Raw genomic sequence first — 22,926 nt, forward strand, 5'->3', positions numbered from 1 at the left:
ATAAGGAATTCAATCACTTAATTGACCCTATAAACTGGGAACCAGGATTATCCCCATTTTACAGGAGAGGAAAGGCTCGGCTAGGCTTACTAGCCCAAAGTCACTGCTCATAAGTGGCAGAACCAGAATTTGGACCAGGTGATCGGGCTCTGGAGTACAGGACAGCAACTGCTGTGACATATTACCCCACAGGTAGGACAGGCAGATTAGCCATGTCCATCATTTAACTCGCCTCTGAGCAGGGTCTGTTTGTATGAAGTATACCTTTGCAGTCAGAAGTGAGTTAGGGGAAATTTGCTCAACGTGTAGAATCCTGGTTTGGAACGTTTTTACCTTTTAAATGTTCGTTGTCTAGCATCCTAAAGCCTTAAAATAACTTCCAAGAGTGACTCAGTCTGTGCCTACCCAAAATATTACTAATGATGAAACAGAAAAACCTCAGAAGTTTTAATTACCAGTCGCACAATGCAAGACACACCCCACTAATTATTGCTTAATGTGAAGCGAGACATCGGCTACCGCACATTCACTGTGCAGGGCATGGAATTCAGGGCGCAGTTAGCTCTGCTCTTCTCCCCTAGAACGTAGTGAGTGGTGTCATTTTGAAGAAAACTGATGAGATTTTTATAACCAGGGGATTTTACAAGTACAAATCTTCAAGAAGGTTTTTTGTGTGATTTAAAAAAAAATCAACTTAGATGCTTGGAATTTGGATTGCTGCACTCTTATTCTTTGGCACATCAACAGGTAAGACTCATAACTTATAATAAATCCCTTAAAAATAGTGAGTGTATTCACATCCAAAATGTAACTGACATGGACTTTGAAATATGGGTTCTGTTTGTATGTTGATTTATTTGTCATAAAATTACCTAAGGGAAATGCACCCATTTGGTAATACTGGGTTAATCTGAAGAACAATTGGGAAGATCCATTTCCAATGATGTACAAGTTGCTGGGTAGTCTTTACTTGGCTCCCAGATCTGCCATTTACTAGCCTATGGCCTTGGTCAAGTAACTTATCCATTGAAGTCTCAATGTCTTCACTTTTAAGATGGATATGTAATAGAAAATGAGAAAATACACATTTCCAATTTCAGTACCTGACTCACAGTAGATGCTCAGAAAATGAATGAATGAATGAATGAATGAATTGGGTAATGCTGATTGGAACTTCCACATTGATTTTTTTTCCATTTGTGTCATGATTTTGAGAAGGAATATTGTTCTGTGGACATTTCTTTTTTTCTTCCTTTTTAAAAAAATATTCACTTGAGGATATGTTTTTCACTGATTTGAGAGAGAGAGAGAGAGAGAGAGAGAGAGAGAGAGAGAGAGAGTAAGAGAGAGAGAGGGAGAGAGAAACATTGATGTGAGACACAAACATCGATCAGTTGTCTCCTGTATACACCCCAACTGGGGATCAAACCCACAATCTGGGAATGTGCCCTGATGGAACATCAAAACTGCAACCTTTCAGTGCATGGATGACGCTCTAACCAACTGAGCCACACCGAACAGGACAGTCTGTGGGCATTTCTTATACATTAACTCAGTATTCACCAACTTGTGCCCCTTATACTGTGGACTGCTTATGCAATTACTGTGTAGTAGTTATTGGTTTTGTCTGCTCTTACCATCCTAGTTCAGTATTGTTATATTGACCATTTAAGTTATTGGTCCAGTTGCAAGTTATTAATTTTATAGCAAACATGTGTTTTTTCCCCTAAGTGGCTTTAATACCTATGATGTCAATCAGTCTCCTCCATCACATCTAACGTCTTCTAACTTTATGCCCTCTTTGCGGTATTTCCTTATGGAAAAAAAGGATGGTGACGAATAACCCTGGAAAGTTACTAAGATAGACAACATTTAACATTTACAACAACCTTCATTTCGAAATCCCAAGTCTCTTCCATAGACTGGATAATGTAGTTGAGTACTTAGGGGTAAAGCCATGGAATGCAAAAAATAAAGGCAGCTGGACAGTCTAGGAAAAACAGAAGGTTGCATTAGGAAGGCCAAATCCACATGTGAAATCACTGCCCCCAATCAGAGCTGGACATATGTGTGTTTCAAGAGAAAAAAAACAGACTGGATGGCAGGCAGGAGATACATTGAGGAGGAGCCGCCCTATACCAGGGACATATTGAAGGAGGCACAGTTCCACTCCCAACAAGAGAAAACAAAGGCAGCCAGAGAAACCAGGAAAACCAAAAACCGCCCAAGAAAGGCCTGGCCCAAATATGGGCCAAACTAAAATGACACTGATCTTGAGCAATTCATGGGCAAGAAAGGAGAATCCATTTCAATATTCTCCTTTGAAGGGAATGGAATCCGAACAATAGACGTGCGGAGAAGGAAATGTAATGATAGCATGCGAGCTGGCTCTGGGAAGAAAAATATTTACATTTCTAGCCATAATCATATAAATTCTGTTTATTGATTTTTGGAGTCAGCCCACAGACAGAACACGGAAGACCTAATTATGATGATAGACGGAGTCTGAATGTTATCAATGTTGACAGCATGAATGCGGAAATGCAGCTGACAAGCTGGGAAGGTGAAAGGGAGACCAGAGGGAGGGGTGGCGCGCTTTAAAGTTCATGTGGCAAAGGTAGGGAGTCAGGTTATAAGGAATGCCAGGTAGGAATCACAAAATAGAAGATGACTAAGTTTACAGCGGAAGCCAAAAATGAGCTGAAAACTGTTACTGATTGTACAGCAGGAGGAGTGGAGGTCCTGCTTTGCTAACACAGGCCCTCAGAGCCATTGTCAGTAAGGACCCTGGGGGTGAGGGGGGGGGAGGATGCTGACGGTCCAGGAGGGAGCGGGGGCGGGGGGAAGGGGGGGGATTTCCCTCCTGTTTTCTCCTGGTTCCTGTCTGCGTCTTTCTTTTCTTTTTTAAATATATGTTTATTGACTTCATAGAGGAAGGGAGAGGGAGAGAGAGGTAGAAACATCAATGATGAGAGAGCATCACTGATTGGCCACCTCACGGATGCCCCCACTGGGGAAGGAGCCTGCAACTCAGACATGTGCCCTGACCCTAATCGAACCATGACCTCCTGGCTCATAGGTCCAGGCTCAACCACTGAGCCACGGCTGGGCCTGTCTGCATTTTTTCATCAATGGCTTTTCACTCCAGCACAGTCATTCCAGTAGCAGGCATTGGTTCCAGTTTACAGTTTTCTGATACTCCCAGAACCAGACTCATGAAGCCACTCAATGATGCCAGCAATAGTGAGCTAACACCCCTCCTCAGGCGCCCGAACCCCAGCTCCGGGGAACCAGCACCCCCGCCCCATCTAGCAGCCCTGTCCCCAAGTTTCCACATTTGAGTAACTTACCCTCTTCCGTTTCTCCACCAGCTCTGGAGCGGAGAGCTGCTCCCTTTGGGCTCCTCACAGGGGCCCCTGTTGTCTTCATTTCTCCAAATCCTGATTAAGAACCATCCTTATATTAGGCTCTCACAGTTAAAGTAACTGGTGTGGATTCGGTCTCTTGCCCTGGTTTGGGCTGGTCCAGGGACTGGGTGGGTTACATCCTCATTTATTATTGCAGCAGGTTAATAGATCATGTGTGACTAACGTTGATCACTTGCAACTTGCTTGCGATAGCACAGTGTATGGATACGGGGGAACCACAGGGCCTGCATATATTTCAGGTGGTCGGCTCTGGGGACAGGGCTGCGGCCAGGGGTGGGCAGGGGATGTTGCTTATCTGTACAATTGTTTTTTAATGTACAAAATTGTATTTGATTAAAAATAAGTTTAATTTCCTATTCCCTCCTCTTTACATTTATGTGGCATCTCATTCTTCAGAATGTGAAATCGCCTACAATTTTGAAGTTAAAAGCTGGTGGATTTGAGAGTCAAAGGCTTATTTAGTATTTTTTAAGTGAGAGAAGAAAGTCCTCAAATTCAAGTCTTCAAACAGCTCTAACCAATACTGACAAATGACCATAAAGTGAATAGATTATAAATAATAACAATAAATTGAGTAAATGATCAATAATAAGTTGAAAAAAGTAATGATAAAGTATAATCATAATTTAATATATTGAACTCTACCTCCATAAAACAGCATGAAATGAAGTTGTTTGTTTTGAGTATTAAATGAAAGCAGAATGTCATAGTGACGGGATAAATTTGAGTCAGTGAATGACAGAAATAATGAGGACTTAGTTTTCCCAAAGCCTCTCACTTTAGGTGAGTAAGGTGAGCTCTGGAGAGAAGAAACTTGGTTGAAACTAAGTGAAACTTCGCTCCTATTTATGCTCTCAGGAAACGTACATCAGACTCCTACTGTGTGCCGGGCATGGTGCTAGGCTCTGGGGACAAAGGGATCCCTTCCAACAAGAAAAGGCAGGAGCTCAGGGGAGACATAGTAGCTCATTTTGTTTTATTTTTTAAATTTTTATTTATTGATTTGAGAGAAAGAGAGAGAGAGAGAAACATTGATTTGTTGTTTCACTTATTTATGTATTCATTGGTTGCTTGTTTATATGTCCTGACCGGGGATCGAACCTACAACCTTGGCATACTGGGATGATGGTCTAATCAACTGAGCTACCCGGCCACGGCACAGTATCTCATTTCATGTCTTTATGCCTCAGGCCCAGTCACAAGGGGTTTCCATGTTATAGTTCATTTAGTCTTCATAAAGAGTCTGTAAGGTAAGTGGTAGTATCTCCATTTTGCAGAGGAGGTAAGTGAGACTCAAAAAAGGTTAACTAATTGCCAAAAGCCAGGAATTTCTGATTCCAAAGCCCATACTCTCTCATCTGCAGCATTGTGATCTCCACGGTCATGGTCATAAGTGGGGGTGGGGGGGATATTTTTTGAAGAGACGCTCCCTGAGTCAGATTTGTTCAACTTGAAGACTAATTTCAATGAACCTTCAGAGTGGGGAACACAGGCCCTCTGGTTCCTCCAGCACTGACACGCCATCTTTCTGTGACAGGAAAAGAGATCTGCTATGAAAGGCTGGGGTGCTTTAGAGATGGTTTACCCTGGACTGGGACTCTGTCCAGGCAGTTCGCTGGTTTGCCCTGGTCCCCAGAAGAGATAAACACTCGCTTCCTTCTCTACACCAGGCGCAACCGCATAGCCTACCAGGTAAGCTGGCGCCTGCCTTCCAACAGATTATCTACACTAATAAAAGAGTAAGATGCAAATTGACCGTACCTTCACAACACCCACCAGGCAATCAGGCGTGAGTATGCAAATTAACCCAACAAAGATGGTGGGATAATTTGCATACGCAGGCACCGAGCAGCTGGGAGCAGGCGTTCTGCACCGCCCCAGCTGCTCTGGGCCTCTGGGCAGCATGGGAAGGCGGAAAGGTGGCTCCAAGCCAGAGTGGAAAGGCAGCTCCAGCTGGAGCAAAGGCGGTGCCAGCTGCCAGGGGAAGGAAGGCCCATTCTTGTACGAATCTTCGTGCATCGGGCCTCTAGTTCTAAAATAGAAGCTGTAGCAATAGACACAGAAGACAGATGCGGTAACCCATTCTGGCAGAAACTATTGGTTTCTTTTTTATTGAATTTATTGGGGTTACATTGGTTAAAAAAAGTATAGGTTTATGCACCCTGTGTCCATAGCAGCATTATTTACAATAGCCAAGATATAGAAACAGCCCAAGTGCCCATCAGTAGGTGAGTGGATAAAAAAGCCTGTGGTACATTTACACCATGCAATACTATGCAGCTGTAAAAAGGAAGGAACTCTTACCCTTTGAGACAGCATGGATGGACCTAGAGATTATTATGCTAAGCAAAATAAGCCAGTCAGAGAAAGATAAGTATCACATGATCTCCCTTATATGTGGAATCCAATGAACAAAATAAACTGGTGAACAAAAATAGAACCAGAGGCGTAGACACATGATGAGAGGGGAGAGGAGTGGGGTGACTGGCTAAAAGAAGGTGAAGGGATTAGCTAAGGAACATGTATATACATAACCCATGGACACAGACAACAGAGTGGTGAAGGCCAGGGGTGGGGTGGCAGGGGCTGGGTGGAGGTGGGCAAAGCGGGGATATAGGAGGGAACCTGGAATAGGGTCAACAATAAAAAATTACATAGGTTTAAGGTGTACAATTCTGTAATTCATCATTTACATATTGTATAAATGATTGATTTTAAGGCAAGCATTTCTTTTTACAGTTGTGAGCCAGATTTTCTTCTCATATGATTTGTCCTAGTGTTTAAATATGAAAATTACACTGCATATGTTGTTTCATAGAAGGTAAATTTGGTGTTTTGTCCACTTAAAAAATATTGTTTTAATATATGTATTTTTAAATCTTTATTGTTGAAAGGATTACATTTGTCCCCTCTTGTCCAGTTAATATACACTGAGTGGCCAGATTATTATGATCTCTGAATGCATAATAATCTGGCCACTCAGTGTATATCCTATATAATAAAAGGCTAATATGCAAATTGTCCCCTCAACCAGGAGTTCGACCAGCAGGCAGGCTGGCCAACCGCCCATGTCCCCTCCCCCGGCCAGGTTGACCAGACCCCATCCATACACGAATTCATGCACCGGACCTCTAATACACACACACACACACACACACACACACACACACCACACACACTGAGTGGCCAGATTATTATGCGTTCAGAGATCATAATGATCTGGCCACTCAGTGTATTTATTGAGAGCCTTCCACATGTAAGACTGTGATCAAGCCACAGTGCCTAGTACGTGTTAAACTGAATAAGCAGGACAGTGTCTTAAAGGCATTACTAGTATATTAGGGGAGACGGGGTATGTAAACAAATACCTTTATTGCAACACAAATTGTGATCTGTGACCTGAGCTCTGGGATGATGGGAAAGTTCCGAGAGGGATGGTGGTCACTGTTGCACAACAATGGGACTGACTTAATGCCATTGAATTGTACTTGTAAAAATGGTCTAAACGGCAACTTTTATGTTATGTATATTTTACCATGATTTTTAAAATGTAGAGAGAATTGCCCTGGCCAGCGTTGCTCAGTGGTTAGAGTGTTCGGCCTTCGCACCGAAGGGTTGCAGGTTCGAACCCTGGCCCTGACCAAAGTGTGGGAGGCAACCAACCGATCTGTCTCTCTCACATTGATGTTTCTTTCTCTCTCCCTTCCCCACCTCCTTTCCACTCTCTGAAATTCAATGGAAAAAATATCCTCAGGTAAAGATGAAAAAATAAAGATAAAATGTAGAGAAGATACGTATATGTTGAATACAAATGTTTGGGGTACCTCTGTTGGTTAGGAATTTCAGGGTATAGGTGTCCATTCAGGACTAGCTGTATCTCCTGGTCTTGACCCTCAGTCCTCAGAGGACTCGTCGGTCCTTCATCCTTCCGCACAGTGGTCATGCACTTGAACCTTGTAGAACATCAGAAACCAAGTACTTTACTGATAAAAGGGCCATAAAAACCATGTTCCTCGGGTCTTCTCCACTCCCTTCCGTTTGGGAAGAATCCTGGGTGACACACTAGATGTGTAGCTGAATTTTGCAATGGATAGAAGCCTGAGGGTTTATTGTTCAAGTGTTTTTGGCAATAGCTGGGGCATAGGATGAGTCAAGGTGTTATACTTAAACAACAAAAGGATTGTCCTAGTCTTGACCCAAATGCTCTACAGTATGAATCTGACCGCCTTTGCTTATGAGAAAGTAGAAGTGAACCACGCAGAGGTTTAACTTCCTCTTTTTCCGGAGGGAGGAATTGTCAGGGGGAACCTGGTGCGATGACCTTGGTCTTCTGAGAGTCTACCTTTCTGCAAGAATTACATGACTCACTTCCCCCAGGAATCCATGGCTCTTTAGCCTAGAGTGGCTCACGCAGACGGTAGGGGTGATGCACATTTTGCAGGAGTATGCTGGTTTCTGTGCCTGCAGCCATTGTCAGGGTTGGAACACACCTAAGCGGTGACTGTTTTTGACATGCTGGGAATGAGATGACCTGTGAAGTAGTCAGCAGTTGTAGAATGGGTTGATCTCGTACCTACGAGGCTCCATGACTCCCCAAGGATAAGAAAGATGAGAAAAGGCCCGAGCACCCAGCTCAACATGGGTACTTGTGGCATCAGAATCCCAGGTGCCTTCTTTTGATCCTGTGATGTTTGGCATTGCCCATGTTCTAGGTTAGTATGTCATTTTACAGGGGTGTGCCTTTTCTACTTTATTAAATTCCTCGGTGGCTCCTTGTGACAACAGAGCATGCTCAGATCCCACAATATTTGTCCGATTGCCACTGTGAGACATGCTTGGGGTCCCCCTTCTTCAAACTATTCTCTTGATGAGGAAAGCCTATACAAATCTTTTCTACCAAATTCCTCCCCAAAGTGGGTTTTTGGGGTTTGAAACAGGAGTACAGTAGGTGTTGAGGGGGCTCCAGCTGGAGTTGGAATGAGCATCTGGATTCTTTTAGATGCATGGATGGACAAATGTTTTTGCCCCGGGGTTCCAGTGCTTAGCAGGTAAGTGCTCCCACAAAGCCTGAATACAATTGATTTTATTTCCTGCCTCAGCAAGTTCACATCTGGTCTGGGCCCTGTCAGGGGAGAACACTATGTTCAGATCATAACTTGAGAAGCCAGCGGTGAAGCTCATGACTTCAGAGAAAGGCCACGTGGGTTTGACCCCCGCTCAGGACTCATTGGCTACGGTACTTCTGGGCAAGTGACTTGACCTCTGTCATTGTGCCCCTCCCTGATCTGTAAAATTTGTACCCCCCTCACTGTGCCGTGAAGGTTAAATGGGTCACTCCATGAAGCCCTGAGAACAGCTCCTGCCACACGGACAGATCCGAGTGTCAGCTCTATTGAAATTACTATGTAAACCAACTGCAGATTCGTTAGCCAGCAAGTTGTGTGATTAGTGGCGTGTCACTACCAACTCAGGCAGCTCGTCACGGGCTCTGTGTTTAAATTTCTTAAGTATCTAAATGTGTGGCTTTCCAGTGGTAAGATTCACTACTGTCAGACTTGCTATTTGCTGATAATTCATTTTTGTCTTAATAGAATTGCTTGTACTTTTGTGTATTAATCCTCTTAATGACAAAATCACTTAAATTCATCATATTCTAAAATCTTTGAGAGCTTGGTTATAAAACCAATGCAACAAAATATAAGAAATACAAAATAATATTTAATGTAATCACATAAAATTATCTTCAATGTAGTGTTGTCTATTCCTCACTCAGAAAGCGGGGTGGACAGTCTATTTTGCCACCAGGTAGCATGCTTCTAAGTCTCAAATAAGACAATTCCCGTGAGTTACATTCACAGTCAGTGAGAAGTGCTATACCGAAGTAAGGCTTACTGAAATTCTGATGGAAACTGGCTCAACCTTGTCTTACAAACATTGCTTTAAACCCAATCATGTTTATTTCCTTTCCTCATGATTACATTTACATATTACATTTCATCATGCATGAATAATTTCTTAGTACTTTCTCAATATGTATCAGTAACTATTTATTTGGTAAAAGTATATTAAAGAAGGTTGATAAAAATTAAATTTAGCCTGGCAGATGTGACTCAGTGGTTGGAGGTCACAGTTCAGTCCCGGTCAGGTCAGGTCAGGGCACATGCCAGGGTTGTGGGCTCCATCCTCAATGGGGGGCATACAGGAGGCAGCCAATCAATGATTCATTTCATCTTGATGTTTCTATCTCTCTCCCCCTCTCCCTTCCTCTCTCAAATCAATAAAAATATATATATTTTTAAAATTAATTGTAGTGGAAGGCTTTTGAGCAGATTTAGAATCTAAATATAAAATAAAATGGAAAGATTGTTTCATGTTAATCTCTCTTCACTCGAAACAGGAAATCAGTGCGGTTAACCATCGAACTATCCACGTCTCACACTTCAGAACAGACAGGATGACCCGCATCAACATACCTGGGTGGAAGTCAGACGGAAAATGGCAGCAAGCCATGTGCAATGTATGACGGGAACACGCTGTTCTTTAGCGGGAACGCTTACGGTTAAGGCGAATGTACCTCGCGTGGCATTAATGCATATTCATGGACTCCTCCATTCCTTACTCATGGGGTCCACGTTCCAAGGCCTGACATGCCTTACCCATTTCCCATTTTTTCTCACTTATCATGAAGTGCATAGATTATAATGGAGGCCTGTTTTAAAAATTATTCTTTGGTAAATTCTCATCTTTTGAAAATAAATGAATGGCGTGATCCATTTCTTATTTAATGAAGGGGAAAAATTTCTAAGTTCACTTTGAGAGATTAATTTTCCCCCTCTTAGTGGTATACTCAAGATGAATACACTGCTAGCATAGCAAGCGATGAATTATTTATAAGTGATGGAGTGTGTTAGCATCAGGCTGTCTGAATTCATATCCTGGTTCTACCCACCGGCTCTGTGATCATGGGCAAGTTAATTAGCCTACCCGTGCCTCAGTTTCCTTATCTGTAAGTGAGGATTAAATAAGTTCATATATGTAAAAGGGTTAGGACAGTATCTAGCATGTAGTAGGCCCTGCTAGTGTTATTGCTTATTATGGAATTAATTGGTTTTCTTTCATTCTCATGCCTTTAATACTTACACTCAATCATTGTCCCAGGTGTTGCTAAAAGCAGAAGATGTGAACTGCATTAACGTAGACTGGATTAACGGATCGCTGGAATACATCCCCGCCGTCAACAATCTTCGTGTTGCCGGAGCCGAGGTGGCCTATTTCCTTGATGTTCTCATGGTAAGAAGAGTTATTATTTTGAAAGTATATCTGTTTGCTTTTGCATCACCAAGAATTCGTGGCACTTTTCCGTTCTTGTCATTAGCTTGCACAAGTACTGAACACGTGAAATGGCAAGCACTCCTGTACTCCTTGGGAAAGCGCCCGTGGTTACACAAAGCGCCACGTGGTGGCAGTGTTCCTTCACAGGCTCCTCACCAAAGGCTTCCTGACCTTCCCCTCGCTCAAGGTCACTACCTAGATCTGCCTGTAGGACCATCTTTATTAGTTTTCATCACACTGTAAATTAATGATCATGAACCATTGCCATCTTATGAATTCTGTTTGTTTAGAACGTGAAGTGCATTTTCTTACAGAAATTGGTCCTAGGCAGTGAATTAGATCTGTAGGCCAGCCCAACCATAATTCCTTAACCTATACATTCTCTAAAAGAATAAAATAGACGTTGCTATTTATAAGGGATATACCCAGAGACACTTATAAATGTCCAAGTGCTCTCACTGTAGAAAGTAATTTCCCACTACAAAATGCGGTGAAGTAAAATCTAAAGATTTGTGACCCTTTCAGATTCAACACATGTTTTATCTGCACTTGCTGTGAGCCGGGCCCTGTTCTGGGCACTGCAGGTTCACGGTGAGTGGGACAGTGTCTGCTCACAGGGTGCAGGGGGCGGGGGGCTGTGAGGAAATGCAGGGCAGTGGGAGGAAGAGGGATGTGATCGGCAGCTAGCTCAGGTGGGCGGCGGGGAAGGTGATGTGGGAACACTGAGCACACATAGGAAACAGCCTGGAGCAGAATCGGGAGCCAATACTCACCTCTGCCCCCACAAGTCTCCCTCTGCCCCCACAAGTCTCCCTCTGCCCCCACAAGTCTCTCTCTCTGCCCCCACACTTCTCCCTCTGCCCCCCTTCCCACATCTCCCTCTGCCCCCACAAGTATCTCTCTGCCCCCACAAATCTCCCTCTGCCCCCCTCCCACATCTCCCTCTGCCCCCATAAGTCTCTCTCTGCTCCCACAAGTCTCCCTCTGCCCCCACAAGTCTCTCTCTGCCCCCACTCTGTCAGGGGAGAGTAGATGTTAAGGAGGCACTTAGAGTGGGTCTTTCGATACAAAGAATGAAATCAGACTAATCTCCTTCTCAGAGAAAAACCGGTCCTAAGTTTTTGGGAACTTTCTCACTGATCCTGGTGTCTGAGCTATGGGCTCTCTAGATCCCAAGTCATCCCAGACACTCGCTAGAGTTGCCTTAAACTGGAGGAAACAGGCAGGGCACGGTGGACACGGGTGGTGGGTATCAGCGCGGGCAGGAGCTGCCTTTGACCGTGTTGGGGCCCTGCGGGAAGGGTTGGGCCTCGGGAGGGATGGCAGGGCCGGAAGCACAGAGGTTGCCCCTGGGCAGTCTCCTGTACCCATGAGCTGCCTCGCCACAGGGCAGGGCCCCAGCAGAGGCTCCCTCCAGGCCTGCCTGGTGCGCTCTCCTTCCAGCAGATGAGCACAGAGGTGGCTGTGGGTGTCGCTGTCACCTTGCCAGACCCCATCCTGCATGTGATGGGAGCGGGGGCGGGGAGGGGGGGGTGCCAGCCCCTTTCCCACTTTAAGCAGAGTCAAGCCATTCGACCTGCTCTTTTCAAAATGTCTGTCCTGTTTTCCTTTTTAAAATCCCACCAGAAGCAGTTTGGATATCCCCCTTCTAAAGTGCACCTGATCGGCCACAGCCTGGGAGCTCACCTGGCCGGGGAGGCTGGGGCCCGGACGCCAGGTCTCGGGAGAATAACTGGTAAGCCTGCCCGCCCTGTCGCGGGGCCTTGCCTGTGTTTACATTATTTTAATGCTCAGAACTGAGTGTCTGAACTCCAGGTGGGGTCCCAGAGGAGGTGCGCTCCTGAGCAGGACGGGACTCAGTGTAATGGGCACCCTGCTGCTTCCTAGGGCTGGACCCCGCCGGGCCGTGTTTCCACGACACCCCCAACGAGGTCCGGCTGGACCCCTCGGATGCCGGCTTGGTCGATGTCATTCACACCAACGCAGCTCGCTTCCTCTTCGAGTTTGGTAAACACGTTTTTAACCCAAACAGAGGCTACACTGAAGCAAAGAGGAGAATTTGAGAAGCATTCCTCCTACTTGTAATGTCTATTTCAGGGGCCGGCACAATCAACGCTTGTGGGCACCTGGACTTTTACCCAAATGGAGGGAAACATATGCCAGGATGTGAAGACTTAATTACACCTCTATTAAAATTTGATTTAAATGTTTATAAGGAAGGTAAGTACTTTGTGAAATATGAAGGCTGCTGTTACACATTCACTCAGCTCCCTCCTTGGACAGGATCCACATCCTTTTGTATATAATTAATATAATAAATATAATATAATATATAATATAATGTAATGTAATATATATAATATAATATGACATATTATGTTATATTATATTTATTATATTATATTATAATTATATATTTTAGCCACACTAGCTGGTTTTGCTCAGTGCATAGAGTGTCATCGGCCTGCGGACTGAAGGGTCCCAGATTTGATTCTGGTCAAGGGCACGTACCTCGGTTGCAGGATCCTGGCCCTGGTTGGGGGCATGCAGGAGGCAGCCAATTGATGTGTCTTTCTCACCTTGCTGTCTGTCTCTGTCTCTCCCTCTCCCTTCCACTTTCTCTAAAAAATAAATGGAAAAGATAAAAATGTATATCATATATATATATATATATATATATATATATATATATATATATATATATATTTTAGCCCAAAATATAGTCACATGTATGGAGCTCCCACTCATGAGACCCAGTCCTGGTTGCCCTTGTACCGCAGTCCCCGGCAGCATGTCCAGCCCATTGTAGACACTCAACATAACCAGGAGGGTCCATTCATTCAATACAGCGGTATTGGTGCTTACTCTGTGCCAGGCGTTATCCTGGGAACAGCAGTGTAAGAATGAATACAAAAGACAAAAACCTCTTTCTGGTGAAGATAATATTCTAATTTGCTAGAAAAGCAGTAATAGCCAAGATGTGTAGTCATGGGAATAATGGTCCATGCCATAGAGTAAAGATGCCCCAAGAAAGCTGAACCAATCAATAGCTACAACCAAAAGTGTTCCTATTCACTTGGAACATTGAAATTAAGGAAGGTAAGGAGAGCACAGATGACTAGGATGCTATGAGAACTTCAGAATGCACAGATGTATTGAGGTCTATCTTATTGATTATGGCAATAATCCCAAATATTGGTGGCAGTAACGTTATGCCTGACAATGACAACACAAATTTGTCTTTAGCATCCTTTATAACACTTGCCACACCTTGAAGCTCCGCTGAAGGTGGGCAGTGGTTATCAGTGCTGGCTGTGCTATGTTTGAATAGGAGGGAGTTCGGTCCTTCCTGCAGACAGGGAGTCAAAATCACTTGGTCTAAGGAGATGCCGTGGGTACAGGGATGCTCAAAGCTCTAAGTGCTTATGTCAGAGATCCGGGAAGCTAGGAGGACATTAGTGTCAGAGCACTGAGTCATCTACATTTGCATTTGTGTATCTACCCTGCTTGAATGTCCCTTTAGATTCACACAAAGAATTTTTTGGCACAAAGAAAATGCTCGGTAATATTGATCCACGTTGAGCAGTAGCCAAGCATATACACCTGGTCTAGCTGTCCAGACCTGAGTTAAGAAACTGTCATTTAAAGTTGCTTTTCTAAGAAATGGGTCCTAATCTTGGTTATCAGTTAATCCGTTCATTGGGAATTGTTTTCGCAGAAGTGGCTTCCTTCTTTGATTGCAACCATGCCCGGAGTCATCGCTTTTATGCAGAAAGCATTCTCAATCCCCACGCCTTTATTGCTTACCCTTGTAGGTCCTACGAGTCTTTCAAAGCGGTGAGTAAAGCATTTTGCAGTGCAATTTAATTAGCAAGTCATTTTTCTAAGCATGATCAGCCAGCTAAAAATTATTAGGGCTTTGAGTTTGTGGTTTAAAAAAAAATGCACCTGCCACTTTGGGAAATAGTAGATTCTTTCTGTGCTGAATACTGAACAGCAGCAGAGGTTGCTGAAGGGCTTAAGTAAGTAAACCAGCTATTTGAATTCTGGTTGTTTCAGCTCTTTTGAACGTTATATCCAGTTTTGCTCTTTTGGGCCATTTGTTATGCAGTAATTAGATGCTAGGATAGGTCCGGGGCAAACATTTTTCTATGTATATGTTTTAAATGTCATCTTCAAAGATGCCCCAAGAAAGCGGAACCAATCAATAGCTACAACCAAAAGTGTTCCTTTTCACATGGAACATTGAAATTATTTTATTAAAATTTAATTATTTATACCAAGCAGAACTAGGGCATAGATAGCTCACAGAAATTTCACACAGATCAATACGCGACAAAACACCAAGTCCGATTTGACTTGAGTCCTGAGGCACGCCGTGCTGGGTGGATGTGAGCGGAGCGTACTTTTCACTGGGTTATCACTAGGAAAAGGAGGAAGAAATCTGTTTTGTAGCGGGAAGGGGGAAGAGGTTCCCTCTTGTGTTTGGAGACCACTGTTTGATCGGGTAGAGAACCATCGCAGGGGTTCCCCCTGAAGTTCACTGTAACTAATAGCACTTTATGATTAAGTGCAAGGTTGGGGAGGAATAAGCCTTGTCCTGTTACAGAGCAGGGTGAGTGGATGCCCTCGGGCTGTTTCCTTAACCAGTCCCTTACTCTGAATGTGCCCTGGTGAACTTCCGTTATCAGAAAGCTGGACAGCCAAACACCGACATGCCCCCCATAACTTCCTTTTCCTCCACCTCCCCTTCCACCAGCCCAGGTGCTGCTCTGAGAGGCTGCGGGGTCCCGGCATTTACCATAGGGGTGGCCTTCAGACTCAACGGCGTATACAGAGATAATGGGGTTCAATCTGCCCGAATGGAGAACCTTAGACTCCTGTGCCGCAGGGATGCAAGTTATGGTTGCAAACTTAGAGAACATCGAGTCAATGTCCTTGCCATGTTTTATTGAATTTTAACCCAATCAGTCATAAAAATAAAATGAAATGAAATAAAGAGGGGTTCCAGCATCAGGCTGCCCCGTTCGTATTCTTGTTTCATCACTACCGGATGTGCAACATCGGACAAATTGTTTCACTTCCGTGCAGACTTCAGTTTCCTCGTCTGTATAAAACAGAGACTGAAAGCATCACAATAATAAGGGACTTTGTGAGGATTAGTTGAGTTGGATGCACAGAAAGTGCCTAGAACAGTGCCTGGCACATGGTCAGCACTCAGGAAATGGGGGCCGTTGTTATTTTTGTTAGAATTTTCCTTTATAGAAAATGAAGTTTTCAATGGGGTGTTTTACTGCCGTCCTAGCCCAAATGTCCATAGTTTATAAATCTGAAACTTCAAAACCTAAAATAGAAAATACTCAAACACTCCTACCCAAGAGTTTTTAAAGTTAACATCTTGTTAGTTTTGCTTTAGATTTTTTAAAATTTTATTTTAGAAAGAGAGGGGAAGGGAGAGAGAGTGAGAGAGAAACATCGATTTGTTGTCCCACTTATGTATGCATTCATTGGTTGATTCCTGTATGTGTCCTGACTGGAACATGCAACCTTGGTAAATTGGAACGACAATCTAATCAACTGAGCTACCCAGCCAGGGCCTTTGCTTTAGATTTTATACAGATAAAATTAAAGAATTGAAGTAGCTTATAGTTCCTCACTACCTCCACTAAAGGAGAATTTGAAGTGAATCAGATATATGTAGAATACATAAGTACCTTTGTGGGTTTGCTTTATGTTGTTGTTGTTGTTAAACTTTATAAATTTGAAACCTACATTGATGTATGTAGGAATCAGCCACAATTTGTTTATTCATCCCCCCCATTGTGTGTTTGGGTGGTTTTTAATGTTATTAAAAGCAATTCGGCAATAAACACCTGTGCATGGCTCCTGCTGGACTTGGGTGGAAGTTGCTTGATGGTGGATAAAAGAAGTGAGATTGTCAAAGGGTATGTGCATGTCCATCTCTACTAGACAGCCCCAAACCGCTGTCTGCAACGGCTGTGAATTTATATTCTCATCAGAAGCAAGTGAGAATCCCCCCTCAATGTCCCCACTGGTCCTTGGGGCTGCCAGTTGTTTTTGTTTTTGCAGATCTGCCCCGCATGAAAGCGCACGTTGTTTTAATTAGCACATCCCTGACAACCAGTAAGATTGAGCATCTTCTTACAAGTTATTGACTAAGTTTCCTCTCCTGTGGATTTTCTATTCCCATTTTTTACCCTTTTTTTATTTCTCCGAAAGGCCATTTTTCTTTTTCTGTTCATTGATTTTGTCGTATTTTGTTTTGTTCTTGAAAACAGGCAGGGTAGCCTGTTAGTCAATTTAGCCATTTTTAAATGCATATTCTTTATTTAAATTCTAAAGATTTATTATTGTTTAATAATACATCATGAATGTATTGAAGGACAACATTTCTAATTATATTTCTGATTATTTTTTGTTTTCTGTCACCAGGGAAGCTGCTTCCATTGTCCCAAAGAAGGTTGCCCAACAATGGGTCATTTTGCTGATAAATTTCCCCTCAAAAATAAGAAGCCTAATAGACCCTATTATTTCTTAAACACCGGGGCTCTTTCCCCATTTGCCCGTAAGTATTATAGCTAAGTTTTATTGTAATGCTTGAAGGTTCTTAGCTTTCCAATTCTGACCGTTTTTACTGAGGGTCTACTAAACAAGTGGGCACTGGGCCAGACTGTGAGGACGCCATGAGGAACAATGGTGTGAGGTTAGGCTAATGGGAAAGATGTGCAAAAACTACAAAAATCTCAGTTTCAATGAAACTTGTGCCCGGAGGTCCCAGGGCGGCACGGAAGGACCCTGTGCGGGTGACAGAGGCCAGGAGGAGAGTCATGTGAGAGGAGGCTGAGAGACACACGGGTCAAAGAATGAAACTGTGCACCGCGTGGGGCTGAGGGCTCTGTCTTTGGGCTCATGGCAAGCCCTGAAGGGTATTAAGATGATCGGATTTGCTTATTTTAGAAAAATCAGTCTAAGGAGTTGCTGCCAGGAACAGCGGGGACAAGGGGAGGCAGGGCGACCTGTTAGGACAGGGTTGAGTGAACTAACTGCGTTGTGCTCATCAGTCCACGATATCTGTAGTCTATCAAATCATCTGCTTATGAGCTTTAAATCCCAGTGTTATCTGTAAGTATTATCCCAACAAAGCTGGGGGCAGGGGGGTGGAGAAAAAGGACAGTTGTTGCAGGAATCCAGGCAGAAGTGGAGAGAGATGTGGAGAGAATATGGAGATGGTTAGGAGGTGGCAGCAAGAAGGAGCGTGGAGAGGGGATTTGAGGGGTGCAGGAAATGAGAGTCTTGGTGATGCTGGCTGCGTGGGCGGTGTGCCATTTTCTGCACGTTTTAGCACAAGAAAAGAGACATGCTCTCACTTACCTGTGGAACCAAAAATGAATTCACCAACACAATAAGAGCCGAAGCAGGGGGGCATGGAACAGACTGACATACCTCCATGTAGGGTTGGGGGACGAGAAGAGAGAAACCGAAGAACTTATATACTTGCATGCATAGCCCATGGACACGGGCAATAGGGGGATGAAGACCTGGGGGGACGGGACGGGAGATATCTGTAATACTATCAGCAGTAAAAAAATATATTTACAAATGAAAAATAAATAAGTAAAAGAAGACTAAAGAAAAGAGGCTGGTTTGGAGTATGTTGACAGGCTCAGTTCTAGCACGTGGGGTTGGAGAAGGACTCACCCATCAGGCAGTGAGAGATGCGGGTGCCAGCCCCTGGAGATGGCTGGGGGCTGGAGGCAGAGCCTTCAGCCGCTCGAGTTTATCCGGTAATCAGAGCTGGGAAAGTCAGTGATGATATCCCCCCAACAAAGAGTCTCAGATTGAGAAGAAAGGGAGCCGAGTCAGAGGCCCCGCCAAGGAGACTGAGGAATGGGCAGAGGGAGAAGGAGACTCGGTGGGGCAGTAGTTAGAGGAGCCCAGGGAAGAGAGGCGGTGAGGAAGGGGGGATGGAGTTCATTCCCTGCACCACAAATGCTGAAAGGTCAAAGGGGACAGGACTCCAAAGGGCTCGTGGGATGAAGCACCCAAGTGGTGTATTTGGAGAAGTGACTGTGGGGGGGGGCTTGTTGCTTGCTGTGGGATGGAATGAGGAGGGAAAGAGAATTCTTGGCCAACGAGTCACTCATGAATTGAAAATTCTCTAGAGTCTAGTAGGATTCCCCCTCCCCCCCCACCCCCCCCCCCGCTTCAAATGCTTTTCAAACAACTTTATGAAGGATTGCATTTTTTCAACATGTTATTAAGCGTAAGCATGTAGTGATTACAGAATTCAGAATGAAAAATCTGTTTAGCTCTATGGTTTTTAACGTTACCCTTGCCCATTTGCAAGGGATTTATCCTACCAGCGGGTTTGTGCTGACCCAGACCTATACCAGCCGGGCATTCCTAGTTCATGTCGCCCAGGAGAGAGGCAACAGTTCACTCCGCCTCTAAAGTAACCATAACGGCACAGGCCTTGCCCAATGGGGTTTCTAGATTTTTTTCCAGATTCCTTGTCAAACTGCGGCATGTAAAACCTGGCTATGGAGCATAATACATGCCACAGAATAGGAAGGGAATGTTCAGAAGAGGACACGCAACATCCATTCTGAAACCTCATGAGAGTGCCTGGAACATTGAAGAATGTTCTTTCTAAAAGATTATTAAACTATTTACTTGTGGGAAATTGAAATGGGAGCATTTATATATATTTTTAAGTATATTTTTATTGATCTCATAGAGGAAGGGAGAGAAAAAGAAAGATAGAAATATCAATGATGAGAGAGAAGCATTGATCGGCTGCCTCCTGCACGCCCCACACTAGGGATTGAGCCCACAACCTAGGCATGTGCCTTGACCGAGAATCAAACTGACCTCCTGGTTCATAGGTCGATGTTCAATCACTGAGCCACTCTGGCTGGGGTATGTGTATTTTTAAATGTCATTTTTCACCAAATTCACTCAAGCAATCTAAAGTTGTATTCTTTTCCGTGAACATGAGCAGCCTTGTACCGCTTTAACCCTGAACATTACAAAGTTTCATTTACATTAAAACGCCAGGATGTCATGCTTTTTGCATAGTTTTAACCCTTCATTCTCTCTCTCGCTCTTTCAAGGTTGGAGGCACAAGTTGTCTGTCACACTCAATGGAAACAATGTCACTCAGGGGAGCATCTTTCTCCGTGTCGGTGGGACGACTGGGAAGACCGAGGAGTTTGGGGTGGCCAGGTAGGCAAGGCCGAGGCCTGGCAGGTAGCATGGTGCTGGACCCCGGTTTCACTGGCTGGGTGAGCAGCTCCGTGTCGCCTTTTCCTATAAACAAGCTGCCATGTCATATGTGACTTGTCTTTTTACTTCGTGTTTTCCAGATATAAACTAGAAATAATAGCATGTATCTCTCCACAGCTCAAGCTACCAGCAGGCAGTGTTAGGAAATGAAAATGCAGACATAGATGATAAGGTGTGTGGGGAAAAGTTGTCAGCAAGAGAGAGAGTTATCCTGCTACCCAGTCCCTTTAATATCATACAAACTCGGCATTTGTTTTCACTTGTGAAAATGTCAAATGACTTATAAAATGCAACTTTCTCTTCCGTGGTACACATGCGGACACCTTTCACTTCGACATTGTGAATACCCAGTGCAAGATAATGAGTCTTATTTCTCTCTTGGCAGTGGAACACTTAAGCCAGGCATGACCTATACAAAATTAATTGATGCAGAAGTTAATGTTGGCAACATCACAAGTATTGAGTTCATCTGGAAGGAACATTCGTTCAGGCGTTCTCGGAATAAGTTGGGAGCAGGCACGGTGGTAGATATATCTGGGAAATATGGACGTGAGTAAGTATCACTTTTCCCTTTGCATTTTCAAACATCATTTACATTTTGTGAGTGGGACTTAAAACCCACGTATAATTTGAAATTTGCAACTAGTATAAAAATGTGTACACCTTAAAATTTTGCAATTAAAATAAAGAAATGTTATTTGAGAAATTAATACTATATTTGCAAAAATGTTTACAAAATAATACTTATTCATTCAAAGATCTACCAGTGTCTTTTCCCCTTGGATTCCTATTAATATCTTTTTTTTTCCCTTTCAATTTCTCAGATCTACCTTCTGTAGCCAGGATATGAAGGGACCTAATATTGCCCAAATCCTGAAGCCATGCAAATCCGAGATACAGTCTTGATGGACTTATTTAATGGGAGTGTGAAATATAATCTCCTTTTAGTTGGTAACCAGACTCAACGTAACCTTTGTAAATGAGATAGAAAAGTACAGTTGTTTTTTTCTGTATAGAATGTTTTTCTCATTGGTAAACTTTTACATGTGCCTTAAAAATAGACTGAATTCTAGGACAACATATAGGACTGAGACCTATAGGAATCGGGAAATCAATGACAAAACAGAGCTGGCCTGGAAGTTCCCCGGGTGAGAGGAGGTGACAGTATGGTGAAGATGAGACTCGCCGGCTGAGTGAAGTATATTTTGAGTATTTCCAGGAAGAATAATCATTGTTCTAAAATGATTTAAAGAATATTTATTATGTTGTTCAACCGTGCTAAGACAAATTATGGCTAGAGTTCATGATATATAGATTATAACCCTGTGGGTTGGTATGTCTACTATTAATAATGAAAACTAATGGGAGTACATTAGTATTTCCAAGGTTTTCCTTGGCCTTCAGGGTAAGTGTGAGATAAGAGAGATTTTGGAGCTTAACTATGGTGTGTGCCTCAGTTAGCCATGGGCCCTGGGGATCAGCAGCCCCTTCTAGAACCGACCCTCCTGACACAGAAGGTCTCAACTCCCTGGGCCTTGAAGGCCCTGAAACAAATTATTTAGCCTGAAGGCAGCATTTCATTTGTAAAGCACTTGACTAACCCTTTGTGTTTGCAATAACAAGATTGTCATATTTAAATGTCAGTTGTTTTTTTTTCTCTTATTTTGCTTCTATTTCTTCTGATTCAGTTGTCCTTCTCCGGTGAAATGAAAGATGAATGTTTTTATCACTCTGTTTTCTATCACTGGGCTCAGTGTTCAGCTCAGAGCACTGAGCTGTAAATATTGTTGAAAAGAAAAGATGACAGATACTCTGCCGAGAGTTTCTTGATTCTGCTTGGTGCCTCACCGCCAACAGACCCACGGGTGGACGTAAACTTGACCTGTGGCAAAGAGCAAAGAACAAAGTGGGTGCAAGTGGGAGACAGAAGATGATTGGTGGAAGGAGGAAAGGAGATGGCATGTCAGGCTGAGGCCTAGGCCAGCCCAGGAGCAGGGTGGCCGTGAGCACTGCCCCCCAGTAGGGTCCCAGCCCTACTGTGTTGCAGCAAATCGGCCATGGAGTTGGGTCTAAGAGGGGACGGGGGAATCTTAGTGTGAGAGCAGTTTCCTGCTCTCTATGAGCGCTTTTGGAAGCGCTCACCAGCCCAGAGGAAAAGTCATGAGTCAGGACATGGCATTAGGCTCTGGGAGTCCTGGCCAGCCTCCTTGCCCAGGAGGTCTCCCGGCCAACTCTTTCTAAGTTTGAAAAGGCAAGTGGGAGTCCATTTCTTGGAACCCTGCTTTAATCAAATATGGACTTTCTGTCCCATAGCTCTTAATATCTGCGCCCCCCCCCCCCCCTTTTGCATTATAAGAATATTGTGAGGATGACAAATAGTGCCCGGGCTATCTAGGCAAAGGGATTCTGAAAGTTCAAGGAGACAGTGTTATTATCTGTGTGTACTGTTGCCTCGGACAGCAAAATGCTGCTTTTCTCTCCGAGGGCCCTGTACTACAGTGGCATGGTATTTGGGGCCTGCAAATATTCGGGAGCGGTCTGTTAGAAAGTTCTGCTTCTGCCATTAATGCTGAAAGTGACTTACAACCCAATTAGCCGTTTACTTCCTCCACTCCCTCTTACCATTGGCTCATCGTATCACCCACAAACGCCCACCTCCGAACTTGCTAATGGGAAAGTCCCCCTCTCCAACCACAACAGCCCTCTTTGGGCTCACGAAGTGACATTCCCAGACCTCTTTGAAGTTCACCAACCCGTTTCTTTTTATACCCAGCTTAAGTTGCATGATTATTTCGTTCGGTAATAACACCTATCAACACCCTAAGATGCCTGTCTTTTTTTTTTTTTTTTTTGGCATCCT

At 43.8% G+C, this 22,926-nt stretch overlaps 1 protein-coding gene across 1 annotated transcript; it reads left to right on the plus strand.

The window, feature by feature from the left end:
• Window positions 1–557: 557 nt before the first annotated feature.
• PNLIPRP3 (pancreatic lipase related protein 3) lies at window positions 558–21,796 on the plus strand. Its single transcript, XM_079794204.1, has 12 exons — window positions 558–747; window positions 4,966–5,120; window positions 9,826–9,945; window positions 10,587–10,718; window positions 12,387–12,495; window positions 12,648–12,767; window positions 12,858–12,980; window positions 14,479–14,597; window positions 17,214–17,346; window positions 19,895–20,006; window positions 20,452–20,619; window positions 20,891–21,796. Exons 1-12 carry the CDS (start codon window positions 699–701, stop codon window positions 20,970–20,972), a joined length of 1,422 nt encoding a protein of 473 aa, XP_079650330.1. The 5' UTR covers window positions 558–698; the 3' UTR covers window positions 20,973–21,796.
• The last annotated feature ends 1,130 nt before the right edge of the window (window positions 21,797–22,926 follow it).

Source organism: Cnephaeus nilssonii, assembly GCF_951640355.1.
Source record: "Cnephaeus nilssonii genome assembly, chromosome: 16".
Lineage (NCBI taxonomy): Eukaryota > Metazoa > Chordata > Mammalia > Chiroptera > Vespertilionidae > Cnephaeus > Cnephaeus nilssonii.

Coding starts and splice junctions, on each gene's coding strand:
- PNLIPRP3 (XM_079794204.1), top strand. CDS start 699: ATGCTTGGAATTTGGATTGCTGCACTCTTATTCTTTGGCACATCAACA. Junction 748..4,965: donor ATTCTTTGGCACATCAACAG/GTAAGACTCATA, acceptor TTTCTGTGACAG/GAAAAGAGATCTGCTATGAA. Junction 20,620..20,890: donor TCTGGGAAATATGGACGTGA/GTAAGTATCACT, acceptor TCAATTTCTCAG/ATCTACCTTCTGTAGCCAGG.